General features: G+C 35.1%; 1 protein-coding gene across 7 annotated transcripts in view; it reads left to right on the top strand.

The window, feature by feature from the left end:
- LRCH2 (leucine rich repeats and calponin homology domain containing 2) overlaps positions 1-17,012 on the top strand; it is a 55,850-nt gene that overhangs the window by 28,674 nt on the left and 10,164 nt on the right. For 3 of the 7 annotated variants that reach the window (XR_006166923.1, XM_042807115.1, XM_042807119.1), the window contains exons 12-21: positions 376-453; positions 3,913-3,981; positions 6,428-6,476; positions 7,644-7,760; positions 11,031-11,075; positions 11,536-11,586; positions 12,634-12,691; positions 14,761-14,873; positions 16,040-16,177; positions 16,467-16,544. Coding sequence is in view for 5 of the 7 variants with exons in the window: in XM_042807115.1 (XP_042663049.1) it covers positions 376-453; positions 3,913-3,981; positions 6,428-6,476; positions 7,644-7,760; positions 11,031-11,075; positions 11,536-11,586; positions 12,634-12,691; positions 14,761-14,873; positions 16,040-16,177; positions 16,467-16,544 (796 nt within the window). In the remaining 2 variants the exon portion in view is untranslated. Of the gene's footprint in view, positions 1-375; positions 454-3,912; positions 3,982-6,427; positions 6,477-7,643; positions 7,761-11,030; positions 11,076-11,535; positions 11,587-11,909; positions 11,992-12,633; positions 12,692-14,760; positions 14,874-16,039; positions 16,178-16,466; positions 16,545-17,012 lie in introns of those variants that run through there. The other 4 variants (XR_006166924.1, XM_042807116.1, XM_042807117.1 and 1 more) reach the window with 4 other exon arrangements.

The following is a 17,012-nucleotide window of genomic DNA, read 5'->3' on the forward strand; positions in this document are numbered from 1 at the left end:
AAGTACATGAGGGCAAAACCACCTCTAATAAAAAAATTAGCCCTGATTCTGAAGCCATAGTTTTGTGAATTTGTAATTTCTTACCACAAACAGCAATAAGACTAATATTTAGAAGCTTAGTTAACATACTTCTGTGTTTATTTGTGGAAAGTATGTTCAATCTGAGTAAACAAAATTGTCAGAAATGTGAGCATCGTGAAATAACTTCTTAATAATCATATTTCTGTTCCTTCAGTGTGTGTTTTTTTTTTTAATTATTATGCAGTCTCCTTTCTTTTTGCTTGCTATGCTAATGACTTCCCTGTCCTCTCCCATCAATCTATCCTGCTTCCTTCTTCCGTCTTTGGCTTTGGTGTACTTGAAATATGAATACAGACGAAGGCCATTAAGCTATAGAACTTCATTCAGTGAAAAACTCTTCCAGAGGACAAGGGCGGCAGGACGTGCATCAAGGTATAAAGCATTTGTAGAGCTTCAGATTTCCAAAGTTAAAATGCGGACAAAAGAAACAGTTTTGGCTGTTTCTTGACCAAAACCAGACTAAAGGGATAGGCTATGTTAGCCTAAGGTATTTTATTATCAAAAATAGATTGCAATGCATTTATTGTTCTTTAAGATGAAATACTATCTAAGGAAAATATTTAATTAGGCAACTTTCCAAAGAACACTTAAATGAGTCCAAACCTAGAAGCATAACTTCCTGTAGTTTTGGCATGCTTTCCCTTCATTTTTTTTTTAGTGTTTTGTTTGTTTGTTTTAATATATAGTACCTCAAGTATGGAACCTCAGGCAAAGGATTTTTTTTTTAAGATGCCTTGGCTTTAAAGTGATCGATTTCAAAGTAGCATGACCAGTGACAACTTGTTTTGTATTTGACAGTGATGAGGGAAGTGTTTGCAGATACATAAACCTCACAGGTAACAAGAAATCTAGAAATGGGCTGTGTAAGTTATGCTCAGATGCCTGAGGTGATGAATCGGGTTATTTCAGAGTTAACCTTATCAGCTGAAACTCTGACTTACTCTGGATGCTCCTGGTCTGTTTTAAAAAGAAAGAAGGATAGTTTAGATTATTTAATCTTTATTAGTTCCAAATGAGCCTGTTTCAGTTTACATTAAAGTTAAGTATGGGTTCTTACTCGACAGCAGTGACTTCCTAAAACTGTCTAAATCCTAAGAGCACAGCTTACAGTCACAAAGTAGAGCCATATGTGAAGACAGTAGACTGCTCCTGAATGAGTTTAAAATTCAGTGTGTGTGCCACTGTAAAAATGTCTTTATATACATACAGATCTTAGGTAATGCTTGATTGTTTACACTTGAAGATTGCTATCCTTAAAATAGCATTACCATCATTCACTTCACTTGTCCCTTAATCATGATGTTTGCTGAAAATAGGAAAGTATAAGTGACTGAGAAGATTCTAATTTTTATATTCTTAAACTTTAGAAAATACTTTCCAGTGCCACAGATGGTCTTGCCATGGCCTTTTTTCCCATTTAGTCAACACTTTAGAGTAGAAGTTACGCTTGTATGATATAAAACGAGAAAAATGAGTTAGTTTTTGAGTTTAATACATATAAATATGTCATTGTATGTGCTGTTGAGTAATTTACATATCAAAGCTTGTATTGAATTTTAGAGCCCTTTCAAAGTAATAGCTCATATGCTACCTCTGTAACAACAGAATTTGTATGGTTAGTGGGAACAATAAGTAGGAAATTAATTGCAGTACTAACACAAGTGTCTTATGCAAGTTCTTATTTAGAGATTCAGTATGACCATCATTAATTGATACTGATAGTTGATCTGTCTAAAAAAAAAAAGTTTGGGATTTAATGAGCTTTAGTACCAATGGAAACAGTTGCTGCAGTCTTTGCACCATTTAACACCACACTTGGAAGAGCGTGACTTCTGCATGTGAGCTACTTGTACTTTCATTTTGCATACCGAGTTCTACATTTTATTTCCTGGAAGACAATTCTTAACGTGACTACAGTGAGTTATTTTTTTTTCCCTTCCAACTGAACAGATTATTTTGCCATGTATTTCTTAATCTGCAATTTAGTAAATTCAGGTTAATTTTCTTCACCATTTTCTTTAACTGGAAACTTTCCAGTTCCTTATTCCACAGGAAATTCAGATTTCTCTGACTGGACTAGTAACTGCTAACCTAACAGATACTGAGCTTGCTATTTCCCCATTAATATTTTTAAGTTTTTAAACAAGAAGTTAAAAAATGATTGTGTTTGGTTTTGTTTTACAAAGTATATTTGTTTATAATAAACTCAAACATTAATCAACATACATGTTTCATAGAAGGAGCGTAGCTGAAAAGTGAGTGTGTATATGTGTTTGAATTGTAAGGAAAAACTATTCAAGCAGTTTCATATAATGAGTTTTAAAAAGAGATGCCTTGTGTTACAATCATTGAATTTACACTGATAAGTGTCAGTTTTGGTGCAAGTGTTGCATCAAACTGTTGAGGTGACTCAAATTTCTGTGTTTTTTTTAAAACTCATCCTATTTCAGTAGTTACATCTTGCTACAAAGTCTCTCTGAATTTCTCATTTCTTTCAGTTGGAAGACAAGGCTAATTTAAATGGGAATTCTCTCTAAAAATGAATGACTTTAAGATAGCGTGTTTATATTATGGTTTGATAACATGTGCTGGCAATAGTAATCTTTTTAAGCACTTTTTTCAGTCTATAGTATAACCTAATTCTGGAATGCACCCTCAAAATACAGTTTCTGAATGCAAAATATAGAGAACAGATGCTGCAGACTGTTGGTTTAAAGACTTCTCATAATCCCATTAAATTGAGGTTCACACAGTGAGAGATTTAAACTACAAATGCGATTACTGAGCTCAAAGCTATCACAATAGAGGAGTCTGAAAAATCATCAGTCGTTTAAAGTTAATGGTTGTACTGCCCTGTATAATGATAATGAAATATAGAAGGATGCCTACTGTTCTTCTTTCTTCTGTTTAATAGTATTGTTCTAATTATTTCTGATTCTTAATACATTCTAGTTCTCTATATAATTAAGCATAAATATACTTTGATCACAATTCTGCACATGAAGTCAGTATCTAAGTGTAACATTACCTCCAAGAATTCAAAATTATTCATCCTAGTTACTGTTCAACAGAACACTTAATTGAAAACATTTAATTTTAAGTGTTATTGTCTATTTTGATATTTTTAACACTTTAAACATCCATAATAGCTCATACTTTCTTCCCGTGTGTGCACATGTGGTATGTGTTCCAAAAGCTTAGGCTTTTTTGATTGTTTACCATTTAGAAAAATGGAATTTCCATTAGTTCATTTCTGCGTTAGACTTCTCGTTATGTTCTTAGCCTGTGTTTCTCCATTTCCCACCTCTCCTTTTCCTCTACATTTCCTTTGTACTTGCAGTGTTTCTTACTCAGCTACCTTCTTACCTGCTCCTACTGACTGGCTTCTTGTGCTCAATCTGTGTATCATTTCTTGTCTGCTTTAGTTTGACTATTTCCTGTCTTCTACTTTTAGTGAACAGTGGGGCCTTTTGTGTTGAGGGCAGTGTAACTTTACATAGATGTGAGATCAGTTGAAATAGTATGTATTTAGGGAGAAAAATGAGGAGCCTTCATTTTGGTTTGAATTATCAAGTTTTACTTCCTTAAAATTCAGAATTTGAAATATTTCAAGAGCTGGAAACAATGTTGTTGATTGAAATGGAAGCAGGATTGGGCTTGGATTTCATACATGTACACATATTCATATTCTGATTTTATGGAAAATGTTACCTTAATGTTCAAGGCTTTCTATGTACAGGAAGTGTTATACAGTGAAAGTAGCATATATTCTAAGAGAAAGGTTCAACTACAAAGCTGTTGAATAAATACGTATTTTTTTTTTCTTTCTAGGCTTCTTAATCATTCAGTTTCAGTAAGCACAAGGAACAGGCCAAAGCAACCAATGGAATCTGAAAAATGGTATTGATATACTTAAATGTATCACAGCTTTTAATGTTGTGTTAATTTAATTTTCGTATTTATTCTGTTTTGATACTGCCATCTTCTGTCACAATGTTTTTAGTTCAAGATGAAATAGAAGCTACATAAATAATCTGTTCTTGAGCTTCTTTCTTTCAGATTAAAAAAAAAAAAAAAAAAAAAACAACTGTTCTTTTGAGCCTTTAGGAAAGTTGATGTCATCCAGAAGCTAACTGTGGGTCCAAATGTGGCAGCAATTTGGATACCTAAAGATAGGCATTCAGTGATGTTTTAGACATCCAGTCCAGAAGGTCATGTCTCCCATAGGTAACAGTCCTGTGCAGATGTGTTGGATTCTGTTACGTGAAGTGGCACTGTAGCTCTTCTTAGGCATCTACATTTTTTTCCCTGGCAGTCCTTTTGTGCTCTTAAGACCTGTTGAAAAAGTGTTACTGGGAGCTCAGTCGGCAAAACCTTCACTGTTTGTGGAGGATGTGTCAATGAGGAATCCATTGTTTGCAGGAGCTGTACTCTTACAGTCTGCTTGAATTAAAGAAAAAGCACAACAAACAAAAATACTCAGAGCCTTGTCTTTAGGAAATTGGGAAATCACAAATTCCCATTTCTGACTACATGGGTGAGAGAAACTTAGCAAGTTCTCAGCCCTCCCTACCTTAAGGAATCCTAAATCAGTTCTTTTAATCAGTTTGGTCAAGAAATAATCTGATTTTTAAGCTAGAGAGCTTTCATTTTTAAGCTGACTGGCAGCCACCTAATGAGAGCTTCATTCGAACAGTAGCTTTTGTGATTTTTGCCAGCCCCATAGGCTTCTAAACTCTGTACCTTCAAAAGAATCTGTATCTGCTTGTGTCCAGACCCTAGTTTGGCTGAGAGAGCACTGTGGGGTGGTAGCAGCTCTCTACAGCTCAGATACGCCTTAGGAAGGCATTTACTCAAACAGAAAAAGGACATGGTGTAGATCTTTCAATGTGATACATCCTATTTTGGTTATCTTCTCTCTTATTGGTATCTGTGGGCTTAAAGACCTCATTGCACACATGACCTATGGTTGCATGAACAGTGTTGCATCTATTACTTATTTGCATTTGGAACTTTCTAGTCCTCGGTTAATTAACATACAGTTTCTGTTCTTTGGGTTGCTGTCACCTGTTGTGTACAGTTATGTTTGGCTTTCACACTAGCGGGTAATCCAGGAAAGGCTAGGTTTACCTTTCCCTATTTTGTTAATGAAACAGAATCAGTTCTGAGACTTAAAACCAAAACAAAACCAAACAGAAGAACACCTCAAAAAAAAACCCCAACCACCCCCACCCCCCTTAATTTTGAGGTATGCACACAAGATAAGGTAGATGTTGCAGGCTATTTGTTGTTTTATTACACTGTTACATAAGAACCCAAATCACACACTGTGTAAGGAACATACAAAGAGAGTAAAAAGACTGTCATATCCCTAAAGAATTTACACTTAAAGAACATCTCATAGTTAATAGATACACACGTATTAACAACAAAACTTCATTATTTATTGCAGCATTTCCTGCAATTATCAACTGGATTGCTTATCAACCCATTGGACATCATTCAGACAAATTTCCTATGCATAACAGCTTTAAAAAGTAACATTATTGGTTTGAGACAAACAGAAAGAAAAAGGAAGGGAAAGGAGTAAAAAGCAGCAGAAGCTAATTGCCTAGTTGCTTTTCCTTCAGGATTTAATATCATTGCTGATGGTGGTATATCCTTGCATTCAATCCCCAGTTGTTAGCCTTTGGGTATATAGCACAGTTTCTAAGCCAGCTGTCAGAATGTGAATGAAATGTTTACTAGTAAGATGGTAGAAATTAATTTCACAGAAAGATTTAGAAAGAAAAAAGCTGAAGTTACACTTTCAATAATCTCAGGCAGTCCACTTTCCAGAATGTATTTTTTGAGATTTTGCAGTTTCACCGTTCCATCTTAAAATATTTTTCCTTCTGTATTTGTGTAAGCTTCTACTTTACTGTGTAGAGCTAACAGTGAAATGCAACATGCGAGTCTTCCAAAAGTTTAAGAATAGCTCTTGTCAGCTTTGAACAAAATGTCTCATTGGTTGCTTTGAGAAACAAAATGATGAAGGTGAATTAATAATCTCTGAAGATCAGCATGCTTAAGAAAAACTTTATCTGTATAAAGTACTGTGGTGTGGAATACCTATTGTCAGCATATAGTAAAGGAGAGTGAAATACGATTTGAGATTTTAGTCAAATGTTAATACTTTTTAGCCACATTTTGACATCCTTAGACAACACAGATAGCCAAAAAATACTGTCGTGCTGCAGAGAAACTGCTTTATGACTGTTCACTTTTTTGAAAATTTAAAGTAGTTTTATTTTAAAGTACACTAAGAAGTAGTGAATTTCATAATGCCTCTCATCTTAATTTTTAGTGTCTCAACAGATGAGGTGAATTCCCCAGTGTCCCCATACAGCTGGCAGGTAAATATTCAAATGTAAATGTGGTGGCTCCATATTTGAGTGATTTGTTGTTCGTTTGGGGTTTTTTGTTTGTTTTTGGGTGGGTTTTTTTTGGGTTTTTTTTTTTTTGTATTCCTCGCAGAAGACTTTTATACATTCATGTGGCTGCTTACACACATAGTTTTTGTGTGTATGTAATTGTGCTGGAAAAGACAAAACCTGTGAAGAACTTATGCTTCAAGATAACTTGACTTGTATGTAATGGAGGCCTTTTATTTTAAGAGCATATGGTACTAGCTTTAAGATCTTGAAACTAATGAGATGTAATTTTTACTTACTTGCATTTGGTATTTCTTCACATATAAATTTTATTGCCTCACCATAATCTAATTTAAAAAAAAAAAAATTCTGACTGGTTTGAATTATGCAGGCCTTTCATTTCCCATACCTCACTGAGAAGCTTGCATGATATGATAAAATTACAGAGAAACTGTAGAGTACTTTTTTATTAGATTTTAATCCATCAAGTATTTACAATTGATTTAAATGACCTGATATTCTAATATGAAGAAATAGTTGGAAATGTAGTTTTAGCCTTATGAAATGGTGCCTTTAGATTGTCTGCTTACAGTGTTCATAAAATAGACATATGTATTCATTGTTACTTTAAGAATAAATACTTCAGCTATTACTTCAGATTATGTTGCACCATACAGTACTTTGAAAGAGAGATTATTTTTACAGCTAGTTGATACGTATAATCTTTTAGATAGGAACAGCAGACAAATACTTAAATTGTCTTGTAGCCATCCTTTTCCTGTGCAGTGAGTATTCAGATTGAAAAATTAGATACACTAGTGGCTAACAAGACTTCTAACTTAAAGTTATTTATGGCAGCCTTAGATGGCTTCCTAACATACCTGCAAAAATTAGGCCCAATGCAGAAAAAGATGTTAATATTTACTTAAGAATTATTTAATAGATTCTATTTTCCTATGAATTATGGCTTAGGATTTGAAAGGAAATAAGTGATTTCTACCAGAATAACCATTAAGACTGATAGCACTTTCATGTCATAAAGCTAGATTCTGAGAGGCAAGCAATTCATAAGTGCAGTTCATAATAATATGTTTTAATGCACACGAGGTATATTTGCCTTTTACGTAGAAATATTTCTAAACCTTATAGCCACTGGAAAACCAGAAGGATTCAGTGGATGAGCAGCACTGGCCAGAAACACAGCCAGTGATTTGGCAGAATGAAGAAAGGAGGAGAAGTAAACAAATTAGAAAGGAGTATTTCAAGGTAATGGGGGAGAGTGTGGGTGGGTGGCTTTTTTTAAAAATGAGAGTAGAAGAAACTGTATAACTAAGTAGAGGTAAGAAAACCTCAAAGGTTGTCATACTTTTAATTTTGCATGTAACCTGTAATTTTTTATTCGGCTCTTCTGATTTTAAATAATACATATATGTATGTATTTAGGGTAATGAAAGAGTGCAGGAAAATCAGAAGGGAAAAAAATCAACCAAGGACTTTGTTCATCTTTTTTAAAAAAAAATAAAAGTAGTAATTTACAGTTGTCCTTTAGTAAAGCCAGAAACTAATCTTTAGTTGTTGGTCCTTCCCCATCTGTTTTGAGGGATTTTTTTTTTTTTTTGGTAGTGCAATGAAATTATTACCTTTTTGTGCAGTGGCAGTGTGGCTAGAAGAATGATTTATGCATTTTGCATCTCACTGTATAAGTTTGCATTTTAGAGAGGAAATTTTCTCTGTATTACTTTGCTGTTGTAGTGTGTACCGATGGTCACAAGATGTCAGTGTCTGCTTATTACAAAAAAGATGAGAAGTTATAGCAGCATTAGATAAAATTTGTTTTGAGGTATGGTAGAGAAATAGAATTCTGACCAGTCTAGGTTGAGTTAAAATTAAATTTGTCACTCATTAAATTAATTTTTTGGGTCTTTGCCATCAAATATCTTTATGAAATGCTAGGGAGCTTCAAAGAAATCAAATTATAGGAAAAACAGGGCATGCCATACAGCTCAGATACATTCTTGTGATAATAGAAGCTTTTTTTTTTTTTTCTCCCCTGAAGAGTTCATGGAGTTGTATCCTCTTTTCACGGTTTTCGTCCCTAAATTAATTTTACTCTGCAGCCTTTAAGAGGGACGGGAGAAACTTCTAAATTAAACAGAACTCAGTGATTTGACTCATTTAAATAGCTGTGCTGTAAATACAGCAGACCTGCATTAGTGATTCCTCATCACTTTAAAGGATGTCTTTAAATGCTAATACAGATTTCAGTTTTGAGCTCCGTGATGGAAGCAAATACCTGACATCACATTACGTACAGCTAGAGACATGTCTCAGAGGTGAATTAAGCAGGCTGTACCAGTAACAAAAAATACTGTATCACTGATAGATTCATTTGCAAAAGCAAGGCAATAAGTAAGTGGAACAAAGTCTGTCTCCTTTGGCAAACTGAAAAAAAGATAGATACCACTGCTGTTATGAGAAACCATTGAAAATACAATTCATATTGTGTCTATGTTTTCTTGGCAAAAATAGCTCATTGAATAATCATACCTGTACTGCCAGATATAACTATCTTAAGAATACATGCCAAATTACTGCAGTGAGTGTCATTAGAACAGGGAAAATTTAGTTAGATCAGCATCCAGAAGTATTTATAGAGCATTTCTATTATACGTTACATATTTTATTGTGCAGTTGTACTGTGCAGCAGAAGGGTAGGAAGATGCTCATGAGGATCAGAGCTCCTTGTGGCATTGCACTGAAGTCTCACTGGAACCTGAAATCTTTGTTGAATTAAATATGTAAGAAGAATTTTACCACTGAAGACAATGCAAAATCAAGCAAATTGTCTTTTTTTTTTTTTTTTCTCCTCTGGAATTGTTTGTAGTTGTTTTGGATCCTAGCTACATTCAAGCTGAAATTCTTGTTAGCAGTTATTTTCCATTGTGAATACGCTACATGCTAGCTTTGATATGGTTAATTATGGGTGGAAAAACATGACCACAGAAGGCCAGAGGCCTGTATAAACAGAAGTCAGCAGCAGAGGTCTGCAGGGCATAGAAAACCAGCTGCCAAAGTAATATATTACTTCGTACTTCAAACATACAGGAAATAAACCCAAGAAGAGAAATATCCAGTCATGGCTATATGTAATAGGTCTCTATCTGACCCCAGAACTACCTGTACTCTGTGCCTAGCTCAAAAAACCAAAACAACAATCAACCCCCCCAAAAAAATTCACAAAACCCTCCCTAGAACCCCTCAAAACAAACAAACCAAAAACCTGAAACACCAAAAAACCCAAAACAGCAGAAGAATTTTACAAACCAAGAACTGACACTTTATTCAATCACTCTTCAGAAGACGCGTTTAATTGGCACAGAAAATGAACGGTAGTGGGATAGCTAACAAAGGCTGTTTGTCCTAGACTTCCATTTTCAAGAGAGGTGCTGTTCACCATTGTCAGCTTTGTTCTGCATGTAGTTCAGAAAGCTGCTGAAGATTCAACTCTATAAAGCTGTTCAGTTTTACAGTCCAGCAGTGCTCAGTTATAACCTTGAAGACAAGCATCTTTTCTGCATAACTAGTAAATACAACTTTCTGTAAGAGCTATCTAAGTTGGCGTGTTTATTAATCCTAAAGAACATAGTTGCAAGTCAGGTTTTTTTTCCTTTTTAAGAAATTCTTCTAACTAAAACCTGTATGTACCTCTAAAAGTCAGATCTTTGAAGGAGAACCATCCTTCCAGTTCCAAACTTAGTCTCTAAGCCTGTGTTATGTGTTGTGTCATGAAGATGGGTAGGCTGATCATACACACAATGCACCTATCAGAGTTTTGTAATGATGGATCTTAATTCTAGCTTCATGGTTTTTTTCTGTTTTTCTGTACGCTTTCTCTGCAGGCAATGGAATATGCTTATTTTCTTAAATACTGATTTTTTTAAAATTTCTTCCTTCAGTCCCGCCTTTTCCTCCACTTTAGATTTAATCAAGTGGGACACTGAGGAAGGAAGTGTGCAACAAGTCAGATGGACCTGTGGAAAAAGTGGTGATCTTAAATAGATAAAAAGATGTGATCAGGCCTTAAGTTGTAAAGGAAATACTGATTTTTTTTTTATTTTTTTTTTTTACAGTGTCGTGTCAATCTTTCAGTGTAAGCAATCTTAAAGTTACATGACCAAACATATTGTAACAGTAACTTTCACAGATTGCATACTTTTTTCTAACAATTAATGCTTCAGAGTAGCAGTTGTTAGGATCTTTTCACTTGGATCAACTGTCATATGCAGTCAGAGTTCGTGTTATAGAAGTACTTAGTTTTAAAATGCTCTTACCCTCTCATCAACATGAGATCTAGACTAGCCTAGGAACTAGATGTTCATTTTGTTTTGTTTCTTTTTTGCTCCTTTGATTCTGTAATGTGGTTTTTTTCCTCAGCAGCTTCACCAGTAATAAGTAACATCTGAATGATATCAAGCCATTTAGTTCAAATGAAAACCATACTTCCATTTTAAAGTAATAATTGTGTGTGTTTTGCAGTATAAGTCTTCCAGAAAGAGTTCAAGTGGAAATGAAAATGATGAGGTGAGAAATAGTAGTTGTGTAAAATATTTAAGAAAATACTTTATTAATTTGTCTTTTATGCACATCTACGGGCCACAGTCACAGAACAGGAGAACATTGGCTAGAGTACACACAAACAAACTTTGCATTCCAAAGCCATAGCAGAAATCAGTATAATACTCCTTTATTTGAAACAAGCCATCAACCTTGTGTACTGGGGGAAAGTAGGACATTTACTTGCTCCAGTAATAGGAGAGTTAATTCAGCTGACAAGCAGAGTTAATGTAAAAGTAATATTCGACATAAACAGTGATCAGTGTTTCCTTGACTTAGATGAGTTTTAAATTTAGTTGCTGCTGCCAGTTTGTCACGTACTTGACAAATGTTGCATGTCTCATGTGTTGTGTATTTCATAATTTCGTGTTTCTTGTTAAATCATAATTTTCATTTTTATAATTTCATCTCTTTGATTTCTTTTTAGCAAGACAGTGATAATACTAATGTGTCCCCACAGTCTCCTGTGTCATCTGAGGTACAAGTTCGTGGTTTTGTTTTTCATTCAACAAACATTTCTTTGCATTTCTTTGTGTGCATTACTTGTCACCAGGTTTTCAATGCAGTTATAAAGCTCTTAGTTTCCTTTGAAACTGCAATTAGAAATACTTTAGTTTCTATCTATCTATGATTTTTTTATTATGATAGATACAGGTATTACAACTTGGTTTACCTTTGCAACCATCTGATCTCTCCTATATTTCTTTTTGACTGGTATGTAGAAAGATGCATTGCTTTGTCTCTATCTTTCGTAATGAAAACAGCTAATAAAACAAAAATCAAATTTTCCATATTTTGTAGGTGTCCCCTATGCACTAGCCATCCAGAGGATTTTAAGTAAAACTTGTAGTTTAGTATTTTGTATATCACAGGGAACCCAAAGGTACTGACATTTCTTAGGGTGTTTCATCCTCTGCACTTCTGGCTGCTGCTTTGTGGTGTAGCCTTGCAGCTTTGTTCACTGGTTGTTTTCCTTTTTAAGGAATGTCCATGTAGTCTCACTGTGGCTCTACGTTTCTACTTCATGTCAATAAGGAACCTGTGGGAACAGAATAAGAACATCTCCCAGATACAGTAAAATGAGCTGAAATAAGGATATCTCGTGTACATAGCAAATTACTGAATGCATCTCTTTCTAGATGATGAAATGAGAAAAACCTGGTCTTTGCAATTGAAAGTAACATTTCTAAAGAAATATTTTGATGCTAAGCATTTGGAGGCTCTTTGCATTTGCTTACAGCTGGCTTAGAACTCTGTTCACAGTATGGTTTGCAGTAGTTTGAAATGCTTTAGAGTAGATTTTAGTTAATCTGGTGCTGCTTTTTCTCCCTCAGTAAGGGATTCTACCTGCATGTAATGAGATCACTTTCTTTCCATTTACTTTATAGTATCCCCTTCAAAAGAGTGTGTTAGAGTTAAGCAGAAGGACTCACTTTCCTTAGGCAAGAACAATTTAAACACTTTCTTGATGGGAATGAAGATACTTTTAACGAATGAAAGAAAATTTACTTTCTCTTTTTAACAGGATTATGAAAGGACAGACACTAACACTCATGGTCCATTTGGTCTCAAACCAAGGTCAGGTAAGCTGCTGTTCTCTAGCTGTTCTTCTCTAACATAGCGTGATAGAACAGATAAAACCAATTTCCTGGGCTGGAATATCCTGGTAAGGATAGCAGATGCATGAATTGGAATGAATATGAAGAGATGCCACAGTACAGAATCCACTCAGCATACTTATCACAAGCATAGTACTGGGAAAGACATAGACAGCTGCTTTGGCAAATAAATGATTGAAAGTTCCCTGAGTTTGCACAGTGTTTTTTTGTTTTTGTTTGTGTGTTTTTTTTTGTTTTTTAATTTTTTCCCCACTGATATATTTTGTGCATATTTAGTCACTGTCAAAGAACGGGCAAACAGCATACAATTGTTCTTGGGATCTGGTAGCTGAGGTGGGAGGGTTTCAAGAGAAGTAGATTTTTGGAGTTGGTCCTATGAAAGGATGCTTTGAGCAGAGCTTTGTCAGGAGTTCTGTGGCTTAGTGCTTTGCACCCTGACTCTTTTAAAACACTGCCACACATAAGCAAGCTGTATTGTCTAAAGCAGACTTTCAGTCCTCTGAAATCTAGGTAGAAATAATACTTTTTTTTTATTCAGTTACAGTATTCTTTTATTTGCAATTGTCTTTGTGAATAATAGATATCAACAGTATAAAACATAGTTTAGAAAAGCCACTGTGAAATCCTTTTTCCAGTCAATACCACTTTTCTCTGCTTTTAAGGGAACAGTCTTCATGCAAATTCATTCAGAAAAAATGATGAGAACTCTTCAGTTTAATTTCATTCAGTGTTTATGGTAGCAAAGCTTGGCTTCCTTAATATTACCCTGTGAGAGTAGTAGGTTGTATCTGGCTGACATCATGTGAGTAGCTGCTTCTGGGCTCTTAAGTCACTTGAGATTTGCTAGCACTTGTGTGAAACTTCTGTGCCAGAGACAGTTAGGATGGTTGCATGCCTGGCTGTGATCATTCAGAGGCTTCTGAGTTATCTACATCCTTGGCTGCAGGAAGGTGCAGTTTTGAGGGGTGGAAGCAGACTTGTTAGGACTTCCAGCCCATCTCCTAGGAGCCACTGCCAGCTCAGTCTGTAAAACAGCAGCACCCCTTTCACTCAGTTCTAGGAAAGTGAATGGCATTTTGTTTCTTAGTTACAAGCCAAAATCTTACTGGTTTTAGAAGCTTCTATAGATACTGCTGGTAATATTCTATTTTTTCTGTATAGAAACCACATACTCTCATAATGTACAGAAGCAGAGCAGTGATTTCAAGACTACCTATAACATTTCTGTTATCTTTGATTGTTAGATCTCTTGCTAAAATCCAAACTATTAGAAACAATATAGAAAGTTCTGAAGGTGTAAGTACTGATTTTATGTTTTTTATGGCTCAAAAGGATTGGATGAAATACTTAAGGATACAGTGGTATTGCTGCAGAAGAGTTATTTGCCAATGTTCTGTAAAGTAAGAGAATTGTCATTTTAAGACTTTCTGACCATGAATAATGGTAAAGTGAATGTAATTACTTAACAGACCTCCTTTTGAAAGAACTCTGAACTTCCATATGTGATGTTTCACACTTAGTTCTTTAATAAGCAGTCATCATGTCTCTACATATACACACCTAACACGTGCACATATGTGTGCGTGTGTGTGTGTATATATATTTTAAGTCTTTCATTGTGAGTTATATCTGGGAGTTCTGTCCCTTTTTTTAGTCTCCGTAAAGACTTTATACCTGATTAAAAGTAAAACACAGTTAAAATACTTTCAAAGTTAGATGGCAGGATAAGCTTGCAATAGTGAAAATTAAGTATATCTCAAACAGATATGGAATATTGAAGTCAGTTCTGTCTCCATATTTTCAAGTTACCTATTTGCACTTAAAGATGGTCTGTGTATTTTATTTGAAAGATGAGTTTCATAGCCAGCATCTTTTACATTGAGATACTTAAATATATTTGTTCTAAAATATTAATAATATACATAATAAGTATATTGCAGCTTTTTTCCAATTTTTATCCTTGGTTGTAGATTTTTAGTCATTGTATTGTTTTAATTTGAATTCTGAACACTAACTTCACTAATATTTAATAGCTTTCAGCCGTGCGTCGCGCCAGGACTATGGTGCAGTGGATCCTGGATTTACAATGAGGAGGAAAATGGAGCATTTAAGGGAAGAAAGAGAACAAATAAGACAACTTCGCAATGTATGTACCATTATTTACTATATCGGTGCGGTGCATTTAGTCTGCTCTGTACCACAACTTAAACCTTTATAATAAAGGCCTGCAAATCATTACAGTTGTACAAGGGCATCTCTGTAGTGATATTTCTTCCTAAGGAACTTCATGTAACAGGCTACACTGGTTCAACACTGGTCCAATCAAAATACCAACCAGGAACGAAATTCAATGTTTTAGCCAAAAAATGAAGTGAAATAAAAAATTAATTTCTTCAAATTTTTTTTTTAAGTTTCTGAGGTTTTAGGTTTTCCTAGGGATACAGTAAGTCTGCTTGGGTTTGCTGCTATTTGAAGAAAGATGGTCATAGTCTTCTGAATAGCCAGATGCTTTTTGAGTGTAGAAAGTTGCTGCAAGTTACACAGTCCTGAATGGGATCTAAATTTCAGACTTCCAGTAAGTTTTCTGTATGGTTCTGTTCTCAAGATATTTAACAGTTACCGTTAACTTCAAATTGTAGCAGCTCTGCTTTCCAGGGCAGAACTACCTTGGGGTGTGACTTCTATGAAGGCTGTTTGTCTTGTCTGGTTCACTTCCTGTGCGGTGAAGGCTTGTTGCTGGGGTGGGAAAAATACATTCCCTGCTACCCTTCTCTCTTTTGCAACGCAAGTGTGGGCACTTCTTGGCCACCCTTTCCTCAGCTATTTAACTATCGTTCGCAAAATTGAAATAGCCATGCCTGAAGTGGTTTTGTTCCCCTCTTTTTTTTTTTTTTTTTTTTTCCCCATAACCCCCCCTTTCTCCTAGTAAAATTGTATATGATTTTAACCCACAAATTCTGCACACTGACAGCCAGCAGTGTTCAGCCTAACATTTCTGTCCTTAAATTCTGTGCTTTCTATTACAAGTAGTGAGTTAATTGTATGGCTTTGAGGGTTATGTATCGTGGTAGTTGTTAGCTGAATGTTTTTCTCAATGTCTGTGGTTGTGTCATTAAAAAAAAAAAAAAGGCAAAGGGAATGCAAGGTTAATGGTGAAGAGAAAAGGATATTTGTACTCAATAAAACTTGAGTTGACTCCATTTAATTTAGTATTAAAATGTCCCTTTTAAACTGAATGCTTTAAAATGCCCTGGATTTAAAATGAAAAATTAACTAATGTTGAAAATATCTTACTTATGGACTTTTTAATAGAATCTCGAATCAAGGTTGAAAGTAATTTTGCCAGACGACATTGGAGCAGCATTGATGGATGGAGTAGTTCTTTGCCATTTAGCCAATCACATAAGGCCACGTTCTGTTGCCAGCATTCACGTACCATCGCCAGCAGTGGTAAGTTATTTATCGCACTTTTGTTGCAACTTATGTGAAAACAAGCTTTTGAAGTTCAACGCTAAAACATCATGAATCATGTTTACTTTATTAACTGGCTGCATTCCTCACTTCCATTTTTCTGCAAGAAGCATTAAACAAGGTTCAGAAGTTTAGATTAAGAGCTATTTTTGTATATTGAGTCTTCATAGAATTTGCTTTGTGTTTTAGCAACTGTAAGTGAATTTGCACCAGAAATATACAATCCTTCATGAATGTATGATGAAGATCTAACATCCTGTCTTTACAGCCTAAACTCAGTATGGCAAAGTGCCGAAGAAATGTTGAAAACTTTCTTGATGCTTGTAAAAAATTGGGCGTTCCACAGGTATACTAATTGCTTTATTGACTTATTACTAATAACCACAGAAAATAACAGCAAATACTGAAGTTGGGGTTTTTGGGGGGTGCTTTATTCAGGGAGCGGTAATGGTTATAACAGTGACCAGGGAACTTGAAGATATGAAAAGTTGTCCCATTTCTGGCCTGGGGCATAAATTTGAGGAAGCTACTTTATGGGTTTCTAGTCAGTTCCTTATAGTAAAAATAATACCTCCTTGTAAAATAAATCATCATCTGAACAAAAGAACTAATGTGAGAGGATGTTGTAATATTTGAAACTCTTGAGTTTAGCAACTCCCTTTGGTGTGAATTTCAGCGTCTGCCTAGGGACAATCCTGCAACTGTAGAAATACATAGCCTCAGTGATTAGCTATCTCTTAGCATAGCCATCGTTGCAGCCCATTATTCATGTTTCTCTTGCCCAAGTTCATCCTCTTCCCTGTATGAGGGGGAA

Source organism: Tyto alba, unplaced genomic scaffold, assembly GCF_018691265.1.
Source record: "Tyto alba isolate M040663 unplaced genomic scaffold, T.alba_DEE_v4.0 Super-Scaffold_5, whole genome shotgun sequence".
Lineage (NCBI taxonomy): Eukaryota > Metazoa > Chordata > Aves > Strigiformes > Tytonidae > Tyto > Tyto alba.